This window comes from Labrus bergylta, chromosome 7 (genome assembly GCF_963930695.1).
Source record: "Labrus bergylta chromosome 7, fLabBer1.1, whole genome shotgun sequence".
Classification (NCBI taxonomy): Eukaryota; Metazoa; Chordata; class Actinopteri; order Labriformes; family Labridae; genus Labrus; species Labrus bergylta.
Window position 1 is genome coordinate 15,438,456 of NC_089201.1, and position 14,993 is coordinate 15,453,448.

The following is a 14,993-nucleotide window of genomic DNA, read 5'->3' on the forward strand; positions in this document are numbered from 1 at the left end:
CCCATAACAGTTCAGATAAAAAGCAGGCCGAGATGGTACTCTTTGTTAGCTTCTTTGCAGAGACCTTACATTAATTTGCCATGGCAACAAAAAAACCTTTTCACAGGCAGAAACCTCGAGCAGAACCAGACTCATCGGTGAACAGCCATCTGCTGCAAACCTGATTAGCTGAGAACGATGTACAAATGGAGAGACAGTTATGATAAAGTGGTTTTGGTCTCTACATATAATTTATTTATACCTTAAAAAAATGAATGGGGTGAATATTTCAAAACGTATCTGCTTTGTTTATATTATTGGGCTGATTTGACTGACAGGTGGGCGTGTTTGAGCTGTTTGCCAGGAGGCTAAAACTCAACTTCACCTCTTTGTTTCCAGGTTATCTCAAGTTAAGCAAGGTGTATACTTGGGTAGTGGGTGGAGCCTGGTGTTTTTCTTAACCATAGAAGTTTATTTAGTGTAAAGTCTGTCAGTCTGTCAGCTTCCGTTAGCCTGTGTCTCTTCCTGTCATCTCATTTAATGATGAGTTCTTCACTCAGAGGGATTTCCTGCTGTTTGGGCGACGTTTTACTGACCCAATCATTCCCCGTTGTTCCAGCCTCGCTCTCATTCCCTGCGTTAAATTAAACTCTGTGAGCCCAGCCGGGGGGGAAGATGAAGAAAATGAAAGTCTGTACAGGCCTGTAATACATAACCAGGTAATCAGTTCTCCCTTTGGAGCGGCAGAGCAGCAGTGTGATTGTGATAGCCCGTTAGCCCCCAATTATCAAACCAATTTCCTATTGAACAGCAGCTCCCCTCAGCCATGATACTTAATTAAATCCTCACAACCTCTATCATGATGAAGAGCGAGAGAGTCCTCCTACAGAATGAAGAAATACTTCAAGTTCTCATGAAAAGGTTATTTAGGATTAAGGTCTGGAGTTCAGGTTTTTAAATTACAAATAGCACAAAGGTTGGATTGAAATCATATTCTGCATTTACATAAATGTTTTTGTTCTACATCAACTCCATGGATGAGAGAATGTAGCTTAGCTTAGCCTCAAAGAAAGGGGGAAACTGCTAGCCTAGCTTAGCATGAAGAAAAAGGGGTGTGTATGCGACTTGTGGTGCTTCTGCAGCGTGCCTCAAGTGGACACTCGACGAACTGCAGGATTATGCACTTCTGCATTGGTTTCACTTATCAACACCTGAGCCTGTCGCTCATGTCAAACTCAAAGTTTTGACTCTCAAATATAAAGTCCACCGCGCAATTTTAAAGCAAAGGCCCATTTGTCTGAAGCCAATCCTTTCCTAACCCTATCTTCTCCTTCCTCTGTTTTCAAAAGGAGTTTGTACGCGCTGTCAGTGGGCAGGAAGAAACAGTTTTGAAGTTTGTTCAGCGAAAACTCTTACAAGAAAGCAGAAGAGATAAAGGGATAGATAATTCTGTCATCTAAATCATTCTCTCGACAGACGTTAATTAGCTCATCTCAGTTCTTCTGTTTTGTCACGTTGAGCTGGTATGAAACATTTTCGACCACATCTCTCCCTGCGGCTCAGCGGTGCATACTGAGCGTGCTCAGACTCCCCCCTGAGACACAATAAAAGGTGTCAGGGAGCAGAGCGGCAGGAAACAGCAGCAGCCCCTTTGTTTCTCTGAGCAGACGACGTGTAATCACAGCTCCTCCAAGTTTCCTGCTGAGGACGAAGATGGAAGCAGACAGAGGCCGACGTGTCTGCTGATTCGCCTCTTTCCTTCATTGTCCCGGGGGGGGGGGGGGGGGGGGGTGTTTGCACTGAGTGAAAACACCACATGCTTCCCACCATGGCGCCGCCATTATCTCAGCAGGATCTCGGCGTTTTACCAGACGTCTCACATTGTGGCTGTTATAAGTGCTGTTGTTTCCTGAAATCGTCTGGAAACATTCTGACTGAGCACGTCAGCTCTGAGAGAAAAACAAGATGACATGTCCAACCAGGACCTGAAACACCTCAGACCGAACTGATCGGGGCCAAATTCACAAAACCAGAGACTGGTTATGTCTAAACTGAAGATTCATCCACTTCAGTTTTAGGACTTTAGCTCGTCTCGTCTGCACAAGCATTCAAATGATCACAAGGTTGACAATGAGAATAATCACTTAATCACTCAATTCTCTTATGTGTGCTGAGATTTAAAACAGTCATATTGGACCAAATCTGTGCAGTTTGTAGAGACCTCAGTCACTTGTAGGGTTCTTACTTTCTGACCAATAAGAACTCTGAAACAGAGGTTGCTCTTGAATAAGTTCTAACTGATATTGGCTGTTTTTTTGCCTCCTACTGATCGTGTCTTGTACCCACATCCTCCTCGCTCCGTGTCTGATCGGGAAATAAACAATCTCAAATATGAAACAAAAAGTAATGGAGAAGTGTCGGTCATACAGCGGCCGTTGTCAACAGACGGTTGTCATAGAGACAGGACATGAAACACTCCTCTGCCGGGCCGGACTGACTTGCAATCAGTAATCAGGTGGTCATGATATAAATTAATGTTTCTGTGAGAATCGTTGCGTCTTCAGGTGTTAAATATAGAAAACGATCAGAAACAAAAAAAAAACAGACACACATTAACAAACAACGAGCAGCAGAGACGCCGTGGATTAATCTCCAGTTTCAGTGAACACCTGAACACCTGCGATGGCGCTTCATCGCCGCGCTGATTAATGAACGACCGCAACGCTGGTCCAGCCACCGCCAACCGCGCAGTGAAGTTCATTTATCCAAAAAAAGAGAGGAGGCCATTTTGTAATCACTTCATTCATCAAAGACGGCGTCCAGAAGGAGGGGCGCTGCCTCGCTCCCCAAGGACGACGCGAAGAGAGAGGAGAGGAAATGAGGCAAAAAGAAAGAGGAACCGTCTCGCATTCTTAACGGGACATTATAACTCTGTTAAAGAAAAGTACAAGACAAACAGGATTACATTTTCTGTCACTTTCATTTACTCCTTTTCCTTTCCTCCACATCTCCTCTCTCCTGGCATCAGCTCTGGAGTTTAAGAGAGGTTGTTTGAAATGTCTCTCAGACTCCAGGAATCTCTCTGAAACCCTTTGCCCTTTTCAGTTCGTCTCCACCTGACGAGAAACAAAAAGGTCTTGTCTCTCCTTTGTTTGTTTCTCCGCAGAGCCTCAGAGCATTGTGGGCTCTTTTTTCTTTTTTTTTGTATCTGTGTCTATCTGATAGTATTAACGTCTGAAGAAAACAGCAGCAGGAAATGTTCTGAGGAGAAATATTTTATTTTTTAGAGTTGAGCTGATAATCCTGGATCATTTATGTGAAAAGCAGCTGCTTCAGAGTCCTCTTTAAAATCACATTTAGAAACCGACACTTTGTCAGAGTGAAACAGGATGTTTCTATTCTGATTGAGTTTCTGTTTATCTGTAAATAATCATTCCTCTCAGAGGTGCATGCTGCAGGTACCTCTGCACAACGACCAGCACTCGCTGAGGTTTTCAAGTGGGAGCTTTGAGACGTGCGGAGACGGATGAGAAGTGACTGCGGCCTGATACTCCCTCTGAGCAGCAGCAGAACAACAGAAAGAGGAACGAGCGGCTTCCAAAGACAAAAATGGACATAAACACCAACATGTAAGCCCTCACCAGCAGCAGAAAGGTCACCGAGATCCAAACAGAGCAGCTGTGGAACTCTGAGATTTATTCAAGTCTGTCTGCAAGTTTGAATGTTTAATATCACATTTAACATGAAAACAGTTGAGGCAGCACTACAAAGAATATTAACATGCTTGCTTATTCTACAGAGGAAAAAAACACTAACAGCCTTTCCTCACAGCACGCAACACAAACGAGCGTCAGCATCAAAATCAGCCTGATTCTATTGTTTCATATCGGAGTGTCCTGAGTGCCTGAAAGCAGCGCATTGCAGCGTTTTTATCTGAACGGTTTTGTCTTTATCGACTCACACTGTACAGGGGCTGCTTATTTTTACAACTAAAGGCCCGGACACACCAAGCAGACGGCAGAGAACTAGTGGAGACAAAGGCTGCCTGTGGTGTCGCCTCACGTCTCGTAAAAAGTTGAAAATGGCGCTGGCGTTGTCAGTCCTTGGTCTTTTAGTGGAAAAAGAAAAGAAGAGGCGGAGGCGACCAGTAAGGAGAAACCGCACTAATGGTGAAATGGTGAAAGCATGGATCAAGGGGCTTTCCTGAACCTGTGTCGAGACCTGGAGAGAAATGAAACCTCAGAACAGCCAATCAGAGAGATTCCTCTTACCAACCGACATGTTGAGGCCATCGGGGGCCGACGGGTAGTGACGGAGCCGGACACACTGCACCAACTAGGACAGACGGCCGACGACCTCTTTGGTGTGTCAGAGCCTTAAGAGGTGACGAGTTTTGCATAAATAGGGTGAACGGTCCGACTGCAAGCTGCCATGTTGTAGTGGTTTGTCAAGAGGCTTAAGGCCCTCTTCAGCTCCAGCTCTTAGGCGTTTTTTTAGGTTGACTGAAAGTTTGATTGAGTCAGTATTTCCAATACGGCAACTGTCATGGAGGTGCGCCCAAAACAAGCCCTTCAGAAAACCAATAGGTGACATCACTCAGCCTTCTTTGCTCAGTTTGCTTCCTCATTTCTTTCCACCTGACAATCCACTGAGTGTGTGGTCGGCTCTGCCCCGGGGTCTCACCCCACACAGCAGAAGATCGTGAAGCTTTGAAAACTTTGAACTTGGGGCAGCTCCAACGCCCTTCCAATCAGATCAGATCACACTTAACTTTTAGTAACATCATCAAATATTAAAAAATATCAGGACTTGTCTGAACGAAATCTGTTTGTAGAGATGTCCTTAGGACGATAAATAAGAAATAAATCAAAACAGCTTAATAAAGGGAGGAGCTATATGCTTTTATGCAACTTTGTTTGAAATTAAAAGCCATTACTAAAATAGATATGTCTTGTTTTGGGCTCGTTGCGTATCTAGAATAGAGCTGAATCGAAGGTCATTCTTTTAATTATCGATCAGCCGTGACTTCCTCAGATTTCTTCTTTTATCCTTCCAATAGTTCAGAGACTCATTCAGCAGCATAAACAGACACAAACTGCGACAGATCCTCACGTGTAGGAAGGATTCACAGCAAACATAACTCAAGCCCGAGCTCCAACGATGTGCATGTGGGAGTGTTTTTGTTTACCTTGCTGGGGTTTTGTTTCTGTTTTACGGCTTGTGTTATCTCAGTGTCTCTTGTGTGGAATTCATTCTGATTTATTCTGAAATGTATTTGTTTTTGTTTGTTTCTGTCTGAATCAGTGAAGAGACTTTAGAGTTTAGCCGAGAACACAACAGGAAACACAAAGTGACATAAATACCAACATGCAACTCGGAATCATTCTCAGAGATTCAGAGGAGGAATCGAGTTAGAAGATCATCTCCAAACATATAAATCCAAAGGGGGGTGATGATCTCAAATGAAGGTCCAACCTTTGCTTTTTTGTTTTCTAATGTCTGTTACACTAAAAAATGTGTCATCTATCCCACATAGCCTGACGGTCCAGCTCCATACACATAGTTTCTTTTGTTTTTTGAACTGATAAAGGTATCCTTTGTTTCTCTCTTTTAAAGATTTATTTTTGGGGCTTTTTGTGCCTTTATATGAAGGCGGGAGAGAGAGAGAGTAGGGAATGACATGCAGGAAAGGAGCCACAGCCCATCCGCTTTAGGGACTACAGCCTCCATACATGGGGCGCGCGCTCTAACCACTTCTCTGCTCTCTTAAAACGGACAAAACACAGAGACTTTCAGTCGGTATGGATTTCAGTTTTTCAGAGACGTCCAGAGAGGAAAACAGGAAACTGCTGATGAGTCTCCGAGCTCAGAAAACAGGTCGCAGCGATCAGCGGCGCAACTCACATCGAGTCTGCTGCTGAAAATATCCTCCCCGAGCAGCAGAGCACGTTCCAACAGGCCGCACCACTGACAACAAAAACGTTAACACGTTCAGCTCCAAGCAACACAAACTTTACCTTGTTTGTCTTCAACAACACAGGGAATAATAACGTGAACACAAGGGATGGACTTTTCATATCAGCCAAGGATTTAAGGGAGGTGTCTTGTTTGGGACTAATTTGCATCTGGTTTTAAGATATGCTTCTCCAGCCGCTTGGATTCTGCTGCAGGAGGGTTCAGGTCTGGAGGAGCTGGTCTCTATGAACTGTTTTCAAAGTAGCATGGATGTGTTGGATGCATCAGTTTGTAGATGCTTTAACCAATGACTTTCTGCTCTGTGACCAAGGATATGTTGACCTTTTTTATTTTTTTAGAGATTTATTTTTGGGCTTTTTTGGGCCTTTAATGGAGAGATAGGACAGTGGATAGAGTTGGAAATCAAGGAGAAAGAGAGTGGGGTATGTCATGTGGGAAAGGAGCCACAGGTGGGATTTGAACCTGGGCCACCCGCCTGGAGGACCACAGCCTCCATACATGGGGCGCGCGCACCAACCACCCCAGGAGCACCCCAGGAGATGTTGACCTTTAAGTAAGCGACCAACAGGGTACCAGCCAACCCAACAACCTCAGGTGCCGGTTGGTTGCAGGAACATACAATGAGAAATTAAATAAACCGTGGCACACTGAAAATGACTTTACTGTCCCTTTATTGAGAGCTAACAATGCGTTTCTTTTGTAGCTAAGTGTCAGAGGGACAGTTTCACCTTAAATTCAGTCAGCCATAGTGGAGAGGACTTTGATCACCAGGGTTCATTGACATGTGTTTGTACTTTTCTTGTTATTCTTGTAAATATGTGATTGTGTACATGCTCTGTATTTGTAAATGTACTTTTCAGTATAATATGTCTATGATATAAATTATGTCATGTATTTTTGATGAACGCTATAGTTTGAGGCTATGACCCTAAATATTCAATATTGTGATGATTGGTGGTGTATGTATTTAACACACCTGTGTGTGCCCATGTGATGATGCTGGGCAAATCTGAGGAAGCTACAGGCGAAACGGGTTGTTCGCTCAAAATAGATCAAGTCATGCAAAAGCAAAGCAGTAATCCTGTTGGGTATTGCTGAATCCGATCAGATCGTACGTCCATATTTTTTTATCGTCCTGACTATAGCATATCGCAGCCGAAACAGCTCGTATCTGAAGGAGAAAATATTTGACTTCCTGTTTAAATGCAGCTGTGAAAGCAGCAGCGGATTCTTTTTTTGTTGTTGTTTCAACTCAGTTCAACAACTGTTCCCAGCCTCCAAAAACCACCAGGAGAGCCTGTAAATCCCGGCAGAGCAGAGCGCGTCCCTCCAGCTGTTGTCATCGTCTCCAGATGGCAGGAACAAAAAAAGAGGACGAGAAAGGAAGAGACAGCCGGTGATGAAATGCAATGAAACGCTGCGCTGTTCCCATCTGGGCTCTGACTTCGTGAACCTGGCAGTCCAGATGAAAAGATGTGGAGGCTTTAGAGGAGATCTGCAGGTATTTAAGGTTTATTTGACTCATAAACTGCAAGTTCAAGCCTTTGAATACGGCTGACATAGAAATTCACTTTCAGGACGACTTTGAAATATTAATTGAGTCCTGAACCCTGAAAATAGAAGAAGCAAGTCAGCCACATGTGAACCAAGATCACAGAGGCGTGCTTTTATTTGGTCTAGTCGTAGTAAGTCTTGTAAATAGCAGCATGAGAAAGCTTTGAAAATAAAATAAAAACCACTGTAGGGATAAGAGCTAATAGAAACAGGAATAAAGAAAGGATTGGAATATGATGTAGAAATTATGAATGCCATTTTGACAGTATGAGGTGGCACTTATAGTCAGTTGTCAGAACAGAAAACACTAAGTTGATACTTTGTCCCTTTAATGCAGAGTCAAAAGGGAAACGAGCTTCTCACCGTCGACGCAGGCTGGTCTGGCTCGTGTCGTCCCGGCGATCTGTCCCTTTTTGCAGGCGCAGCGAGCCGTCTGTCGGGCGATGGTCCTCCTCGGCTGGCTGCTGTCCCGGTCCAGAGTGACGATTTCACAGGTCCCTGCTGCCAGCTGACCTGAGAGAGCGACAGACGTCATGTAAGATGGAGCTGTTTTTAGTTTACATTGGAGAATCACTGGTGATTATTTAAAGGGACTGATATCTGCAGGGAAATCAGAAGGGACAAATATCAGGAGATCTTGTAAGCTGAAGCTTTTAGCCAAAAGAAAAGCAGCAAACGTGTGAGTACAGGAGGTCCTCGACCTCAGTTAAATAACTCTTCACAGCGTCCAAAACCCGTGTAACCTTTCAGCTCTGCTTCTGTTTGAATCACTTTGCAGCCGGCCTCAGCTGGAGAGTCAAAAATAGACACAGTGCTTTGATTGTGTGCTTGTTAAGAGTGCAGGTCAAAGTGGCTGCTTCAAAGAGTGATGCAAAGCGAGGCTGTTTGTATGAAACCACTGAGAGGTTAGAAACTAAAAGCTGCTGACGGACAACAGATGAAAAGTGGAATAAAGACGTTTAGCTTTCAGCTGAAGCTTTGACACCCATCTCTCGTTGAAGTCAGGACGAGGTCTCCTCCTGTGTTAACCATGTTGGTACCTGTGTGCATAGGAGCATAATCCTTTCACAGATCTTTAACTGGATATATCTGGAGGTAAAAATAGCCCAAACACTCATTATTAATACCAGCTGGAAGAGAAAAGTCTGCGGATCAGATGTCCACATGTAAGATCACCTGTATCACACAGGTGATCATTAATAATGAGGATTTCTGTGATATGACGGGAGAATTAGATCACACCTGGAGGAGAGAGAGAGCGAGAGAGAGAGAGAGAGAGAGAGAGAGTTCAGCTTCCATATTTAATCAAACTGTTTTACTGGCTCGTGTTTCTTCACATTTGGATATATTTACTGCATGAAAATAAATTTCAGGAACAGGAAGAATATTTTGTCAAAAATGAAAAATGTTGAATGCATGATGCAGCCATTTTATTTACTGCAGTTTGAAACCAGTTTACATTCTACGTATGACACAAGGGGAGAAAGATAACTCCTCAGAGGAAGCGAAGGAGGCCTCAGTGTGAGTTTGCAAAGTAATTATGAATCAAAAGTGGTTTATTCTGAGTCAGAGTCGATATGTCTAAATGCTCATTTTTGCTCGATGCCCAATTCAGAGACAAATGGAGCCTTCTGCCCCGTACTCCTCTGTTGTTAGTAGTGTGTAAACTCCGTCGCAAGTTAGAACTTACTTTCAGACTAGGCTTGAATTTACTCACTTACCACTACACAATACTAGATCCTAATCAAGATCTGTTAAACCATCAAGGCCAGCCTCAAACTTTTCAAAGATTTCCAATTTCCAAGATGCCAATTCCTTCAGGAAGAAATCTCGGAATCAGTTGAGGAAACAGCAACATGTGTTGTAGTAAAAGTTTGTCAATAGAGGACCTTAGTGGGAGTGGCCTGCGGCGCTGTGCATTCTGGGATTTGGTGTCTTTCATCCACGAGCCAAAAAGACACTTTCTGCCTTTTCTCGGTCAAGAAGGCACCAACTTCAAAATTTATTTCACCTTTTTACTACATGTATGACGCAATGTCAATACAGATTCATGTTTCAACGGGTGAAATATCCCTTTAATGACTTGAGTCAGAGCTTAGATCCTCGTAGTCAAATATGACTCCGCTAAGTGAAAGTTACTGAGTCAAATGATCACTTGAGTTAAAGTGCTGGAGTACCTAATTCCAAAAAATACTAAGTACTTTAAAATAAATATCTCCAAACGTTGTATTTTCATGATGCATGAGTGCAGTCAAGAATACTTTGGTGTAGGCTACATCTACTATACGTGAAGTTGATTTAGAAAACAATATTTGTGTCACACAGAATAAGAAGAAACATGAATATCCAATCGTAGGACCGGCTCTCTGCAGACACAGTCACCACCACACATGTATGGAGGCTCAGAAGGGATGACTGAGCTGAATTACTTTTGAATAAGTCTATTTTTATTTGATTATAGGAAAAAGTCACTGACTCTATCTGTAAGTACAGTACTCATGTTCATTTACTTTGTTACTGTTCACCACTAGTTTGAGTTTAAGAAAAATCGATGGTCATGCCGCATAGAAAGAGTGTGAAGCATAGTGTGAAGTAAAGATATAATTATCATTATAATTATAATTATTAATATTATTCAAAATCTCAGCATGCCACATTAACAGTGTTATCATCCTGAGAGAACGACACAGCTCAGTTTGGATACGTGTTTGTAAAGCTGTGAATACACCGTCCAGAAGCAAAATACAACGAGCTACTTCTCTGTCTTTAGTGAAGAGGAAAATGTAAGACTGCTTTAAACACACACACACACACACACACACACACACACACACACACACACACACACACACACACACACACACACACACACACACAGACAGGTCTCTGTCGAGTACATGCCGTTATTCTACAAAGGCTGCCCTGTCCTTCAACTGTGTTATAAAATCCATTCTGTCATTTCTGCAGCTGTAGCTGTTTGAAGTCCAGACTGTCGGGGTGAAAAGCTCCAGCTGTCAAGACGGAAAACGCGGCGCGGCGGCGGCAGCGGCAGCACTCAGGAGCTGATAGGTTTTGATGTGGCGAGCGGCGTTGGCTGTCAGCAGTGTCTCCAAAAACACAAATGAAGACACAGCGCTGTTGTTTCTATCGACTCAGAGACATCACCACTGTCCATCAGAGAGCGGGTATCGTTCAGGAGGATTAATGTCTGTGTGTCTCTACCAAACACACACGCCTTTCCACTTCTGCAGGCGGATTAAACAGTCGAAACAACGAATAAAAACATCTTTTAAAACGTGTCTGAAAGGATACTTCCTGTAGACGTGGACATGACTTCTGTCTTACTTTAACTACATGTTGTAGTAGTGGTTGGGATGATAGCTCTGAAAACACTGCTCAGATCTCCGTGTTGAAACTCTCTGCAGTTTTAATGAATCTCATAATCACATCTGACAGCCTGCATTAGCTCGACTGCTGCTTTCTGTCTGATGTGTTCTCCTCATCCTGTTAGCCTCCAGGCTACATGGGAGCTAATAAACTCTGTGTCTCAGAGCTGATGGAATGACACTTATCACCTCCTCCTCCTCTCTGTTTGGAAACATGCCGTCAGACCTCTGTGAGCTCTGGAGGAGCAGCCATCTTTTTGGTAAAACAAAAAGAGGTCAAAGTCTGACAGTCAGTGACAGGAGGAGAGGACGATTTTAAAAATGTGGGAGACCACAGACAGAAAGACACTTTTAACCCATTTCTAACATTATAATCCTCCAAACACACACACTGGAAGACTCGATACCAGACCGCGAGACGACACACCTGCCATTTCAAGTAACAGTTTCACAGTGTGGCTGTGGATTCCACAGCAACGAGATCTCCCAGAAACCTGAGATCAAATTCAGAAGGAAAACAAATACGGAGGATGAACAACATCGTCAGCTGGCTGTCCTGGAAAAAGAATAACGGGAAATCCTGGCACAGTGGTGTTTATGTTTGCTGCCATGTTTGTGAGCTGTAAAAGTATCCAACATCTGGTAGGTGGCGCTTCCTTGTCTTCTCGCTCTCATTGGCTATTGCAGGTATTCCATCTGAGGCAACCCAATCTGGAATCATAAATATCAAACATATTTGATATTTAAGATTCAAATTGGGGAATATTAGGCACAAAGTCAGGCCTAAAACCATCTTTTGTGTAGCCTGCCTAACTGGCCTTTTACACAGGATTCTTGTTTGCAGAGTTCTGTCTCTGCCGTGGTTTTTGCACACCTTAGCCCACTGGGTCAATTTCTGAAATATAAGAGCAGCCATGAGCTGTTGGACCTGCAGAATCACAGGAAAACTACAAGATCGCGTGGGACTAAAGAGAGCAACGTGCAAACAACTTGTAACTTTGTCCTTCAAAGTTGGATTTGTTGTTCATTTGATGCCTGTTTTGATGTAATGTGGCATAATGGAACATATGATCAGGAGTCTGTACATGGTGTTTTATTTTGAAATTGATTAGGTGCTCTGTACGTTCCCATGTCTGACTTCCTGTCTGGTTGATCTGCTGTGTTCAGCTTGACGTATGCTTGCAGCGGGCTCCGTTTAAAATAGATTTATGGAACCTAATGATAAGCTGTGCAGATTAATTCAAAAATGTAATTAAATCTGCTCTGATATTTAAATGGAAAGTCAGTGTATACATTTAAAGAGTTTGATGAGTTTTTCAGATAAAGATAAAGTCAGAATTTATCAATAACCTTGATTACCCAATCCTGGACAGCAAGATACATTTCCAAATGTAACCTTCGGTATAACCCTGACACTTGGTGGAACAGCTGCGGTGCGTTTTTTTTTAAACATCAGAGCTCGACTTTTGTATTGCAGTGATCTTGACTCGGGCGGTAAAGATGGAGAAGCCCCGGCGCTTTCTGCGGTAATTGGGCGTCAGTCTGTGTGTAGATGATGTAAGGGATAGTGGATGCGGTGGCAGCTTTGTGTTTTCCTCGTTAGCAGCAGCTCATCACCGGCCCTGTTTACTTCTCCATCTGTTGCAGCACACCGGGATGACAAAGTTATTGTTACTCATCCCCAGACAGTCAGGAAACGAGAGAACATCACGCTCGCCAAACACCATTAAGGTCAACTTTTTAAAAAATGTTTGACGTCTGGAACGATTAAAAAAAGATGCATGTGAGCTGCATCAGCTTCAGTTTACAGAGTGAGAGACGCAGCCGGAGTTTTATTTGTTTTTAGTGAGCTGCACAATCAAACCTGTAAATAACAAAAGAAGATTTCTCTGTAGCTCACAGTTTGCTTTTCTCCCCTCACACAACAACAACAAACTCAGACTCTCCCTCCTCTTTCCACAGAGCAGGATGTTGTCACCCTCTGTAACATCCCAAAAAGAGCTCCTCTGAATCCAGAATAGCAGCTCATCACTCAAAGTGTGGTGGCCCTGATGACTCATTGTACTTCAACAGAAGATAGCCCGAAAAAATTGGGCATATTTGGACCCCTTTCTCTCCCCCCTCTCTCTAATATCACAGCATTATCTGGAGTTCAGGGCTGTTTTTGTCCTGATCCTGCAGTGTGATGGGTTTACAGCCACAGTCATTATATTAGCGACTTGAATGGTGTCTTTAATTCTTCTTGTTTGGGGTCGCCGTGGGCTGCAGATCCCAGCTGTCATTGGCCGAGAGGCGGGATACACTCTGGTCTGGTCGCCAGCCAATCACAGGTCTGACATAGACAGACAACCAGCCACACTCATATTCACACCTACGGGTGATGTAGTCACCCATTAACCTAACGAGCATGTCTTTGGACTGCGGGAGGAAGCCAGAGTTCATTTTGCCTGTTTCTTCATTCATCTAAGGTTCGGTCTCATGTCTCATTCAGCAGTAAGTAAACTCACAGTATAAACTCTGTCTTCTGTGACGCACTTTGAGTGTGGGCTAGAGCAGGCAAGAGGTAGAGAGTGAGCAGGGAGACAGGGAGGTGTGTGATTGGTTCCTCAGATTGGTACCTCATGGTAGACATTGGTCGAAGTTTTACAGGCTTACAAACTGCTACAGATGACGGATTTTCTTTGTTCCTTTGTCAGAGAACTTGAGTTATTAATTTCTGTCAGGACCTAAAGACAAGTTCAACTAAAATCTTGTGGATCTGGGGGAAAAGCAGGAAATCCTTTATTAAGGTCATAAAGAAAATCTTCCATTCCATTAATGTCTCATTGAATTTTTATATCACACACAGAAAGTATTAGTGATGACTTTCTGCTCGCAGCTCCCTCAGACTTCTGAACATGTATTTGACTTTGTGATTCAGCGGAGTAAAGACTCCAAACATCTCCTTCATATAGCTGCAGAATAATGAAATTACAGCGCCTTGTTTTCTCTGCTTGGACTTCTGCTCCCTCAATCACAGCTGACATGTAATCTATTCACCAGCGAGGGGAACAAAGACAACCCGACGTCTGGTTGAGATGAGCTTTTATCAGCTATCTTTTTTTGTTTAATTTCTTGCAAATTGAAAATCAGAACAACAATCACCGAGCAGGGAAACAGGAGTCGCCGTGTTTGTCCTGAGAGTGAACGCGGAGGAATAATGATGAGGCTTGGGATTGGTTTGGACGTGACGCGGGGGCTGTTTGCTGATCCTTCTGATGACGGTTAATGAGTCTCTGCAGCGAGAGACAAATCCAGAATCCAACATGAGGTCGGACAAGACGTCTCTGAAGTCTTTGGGAAACAGAAAGCACCGCAGAGGACTTCATGAGGGTCAAGGTTGTGACTCTAGGACAAGTTTAAGATGATTACCGAGAGCAACTGTCAGACAGGAGGTGACACGAGAGGCAATGAAACAGAGAGATCAAAGGTAAAACTGTGGGTGCTGCTAATTCTACTTCCTCCCATCATGTGGCCTGTGACCCTGAAATCGATAGAGGAACGTACTCATCAAGGATGTTCAAATCCCCTAAATGTGTCTCAGAGGACGTCTGGGGCTGACGGGAATAAATCTGCAGGATAACTGACTGCTCTTATTTGACTGCTTTTAGATGTTTTTATCCTATATAATATAATATAGCCTTAACGTCATCTTTTGTTATTGTATTTACTGAGAGCTCCCTGGCCGCTGAATCACCTTACTGTGCCTTTCAGACTGGAGGAATTTCTTTAACATTCGAGGAACAGTAGAAGGATCCCCTCAGACTATTTGCTTTGTAATTGCACAGCTGGAAACAAAAAAGACAGTTTTCCTGGGAAACAAAATAATCATAAACAGATTCTTAAATGAGACTGCAAAAAGAGTGGACTGCTTTTTCATGACTTAAGACTTTACTGGAGAAAAATGACTCAAAATGATTTGACTTTTTAAATAAATATTTGACTAAAGTAAAAGTTTCTTCTTTTTTTTTTTTTTTTTACTTGACTGGGTTATTTTTGGTGCAATCTTTCTAAAACCTGTCACAGCTCACAAGACGCGAAGAGGTCAACACACGAGTG

General features: G+C 43.2%; 1 protein-coding gene across 1 annotated transcript in view; it reads right to left on the minus strand.

Annotated features, from left to right (window-relative positions):
* The window catches only part of LOC109985972 (chemokine-like protein TAFA-5), a 45,731-nt gene that overhangs the window by 20,090 nt on the left and 10,648 nt on the right, over positions 1–14,993 (minus strand). Inside the window, exon 2 of the mRNA XM_020636445.3 lies at positions 7,873–8,022. Coding sequence (XP_020492101.1) covers positions 7,873–8,022 — 150 coding nt within the window. The remainder of the gene's footprint in view (positions 1–7,872; positions 8,023–14,993) is intronic.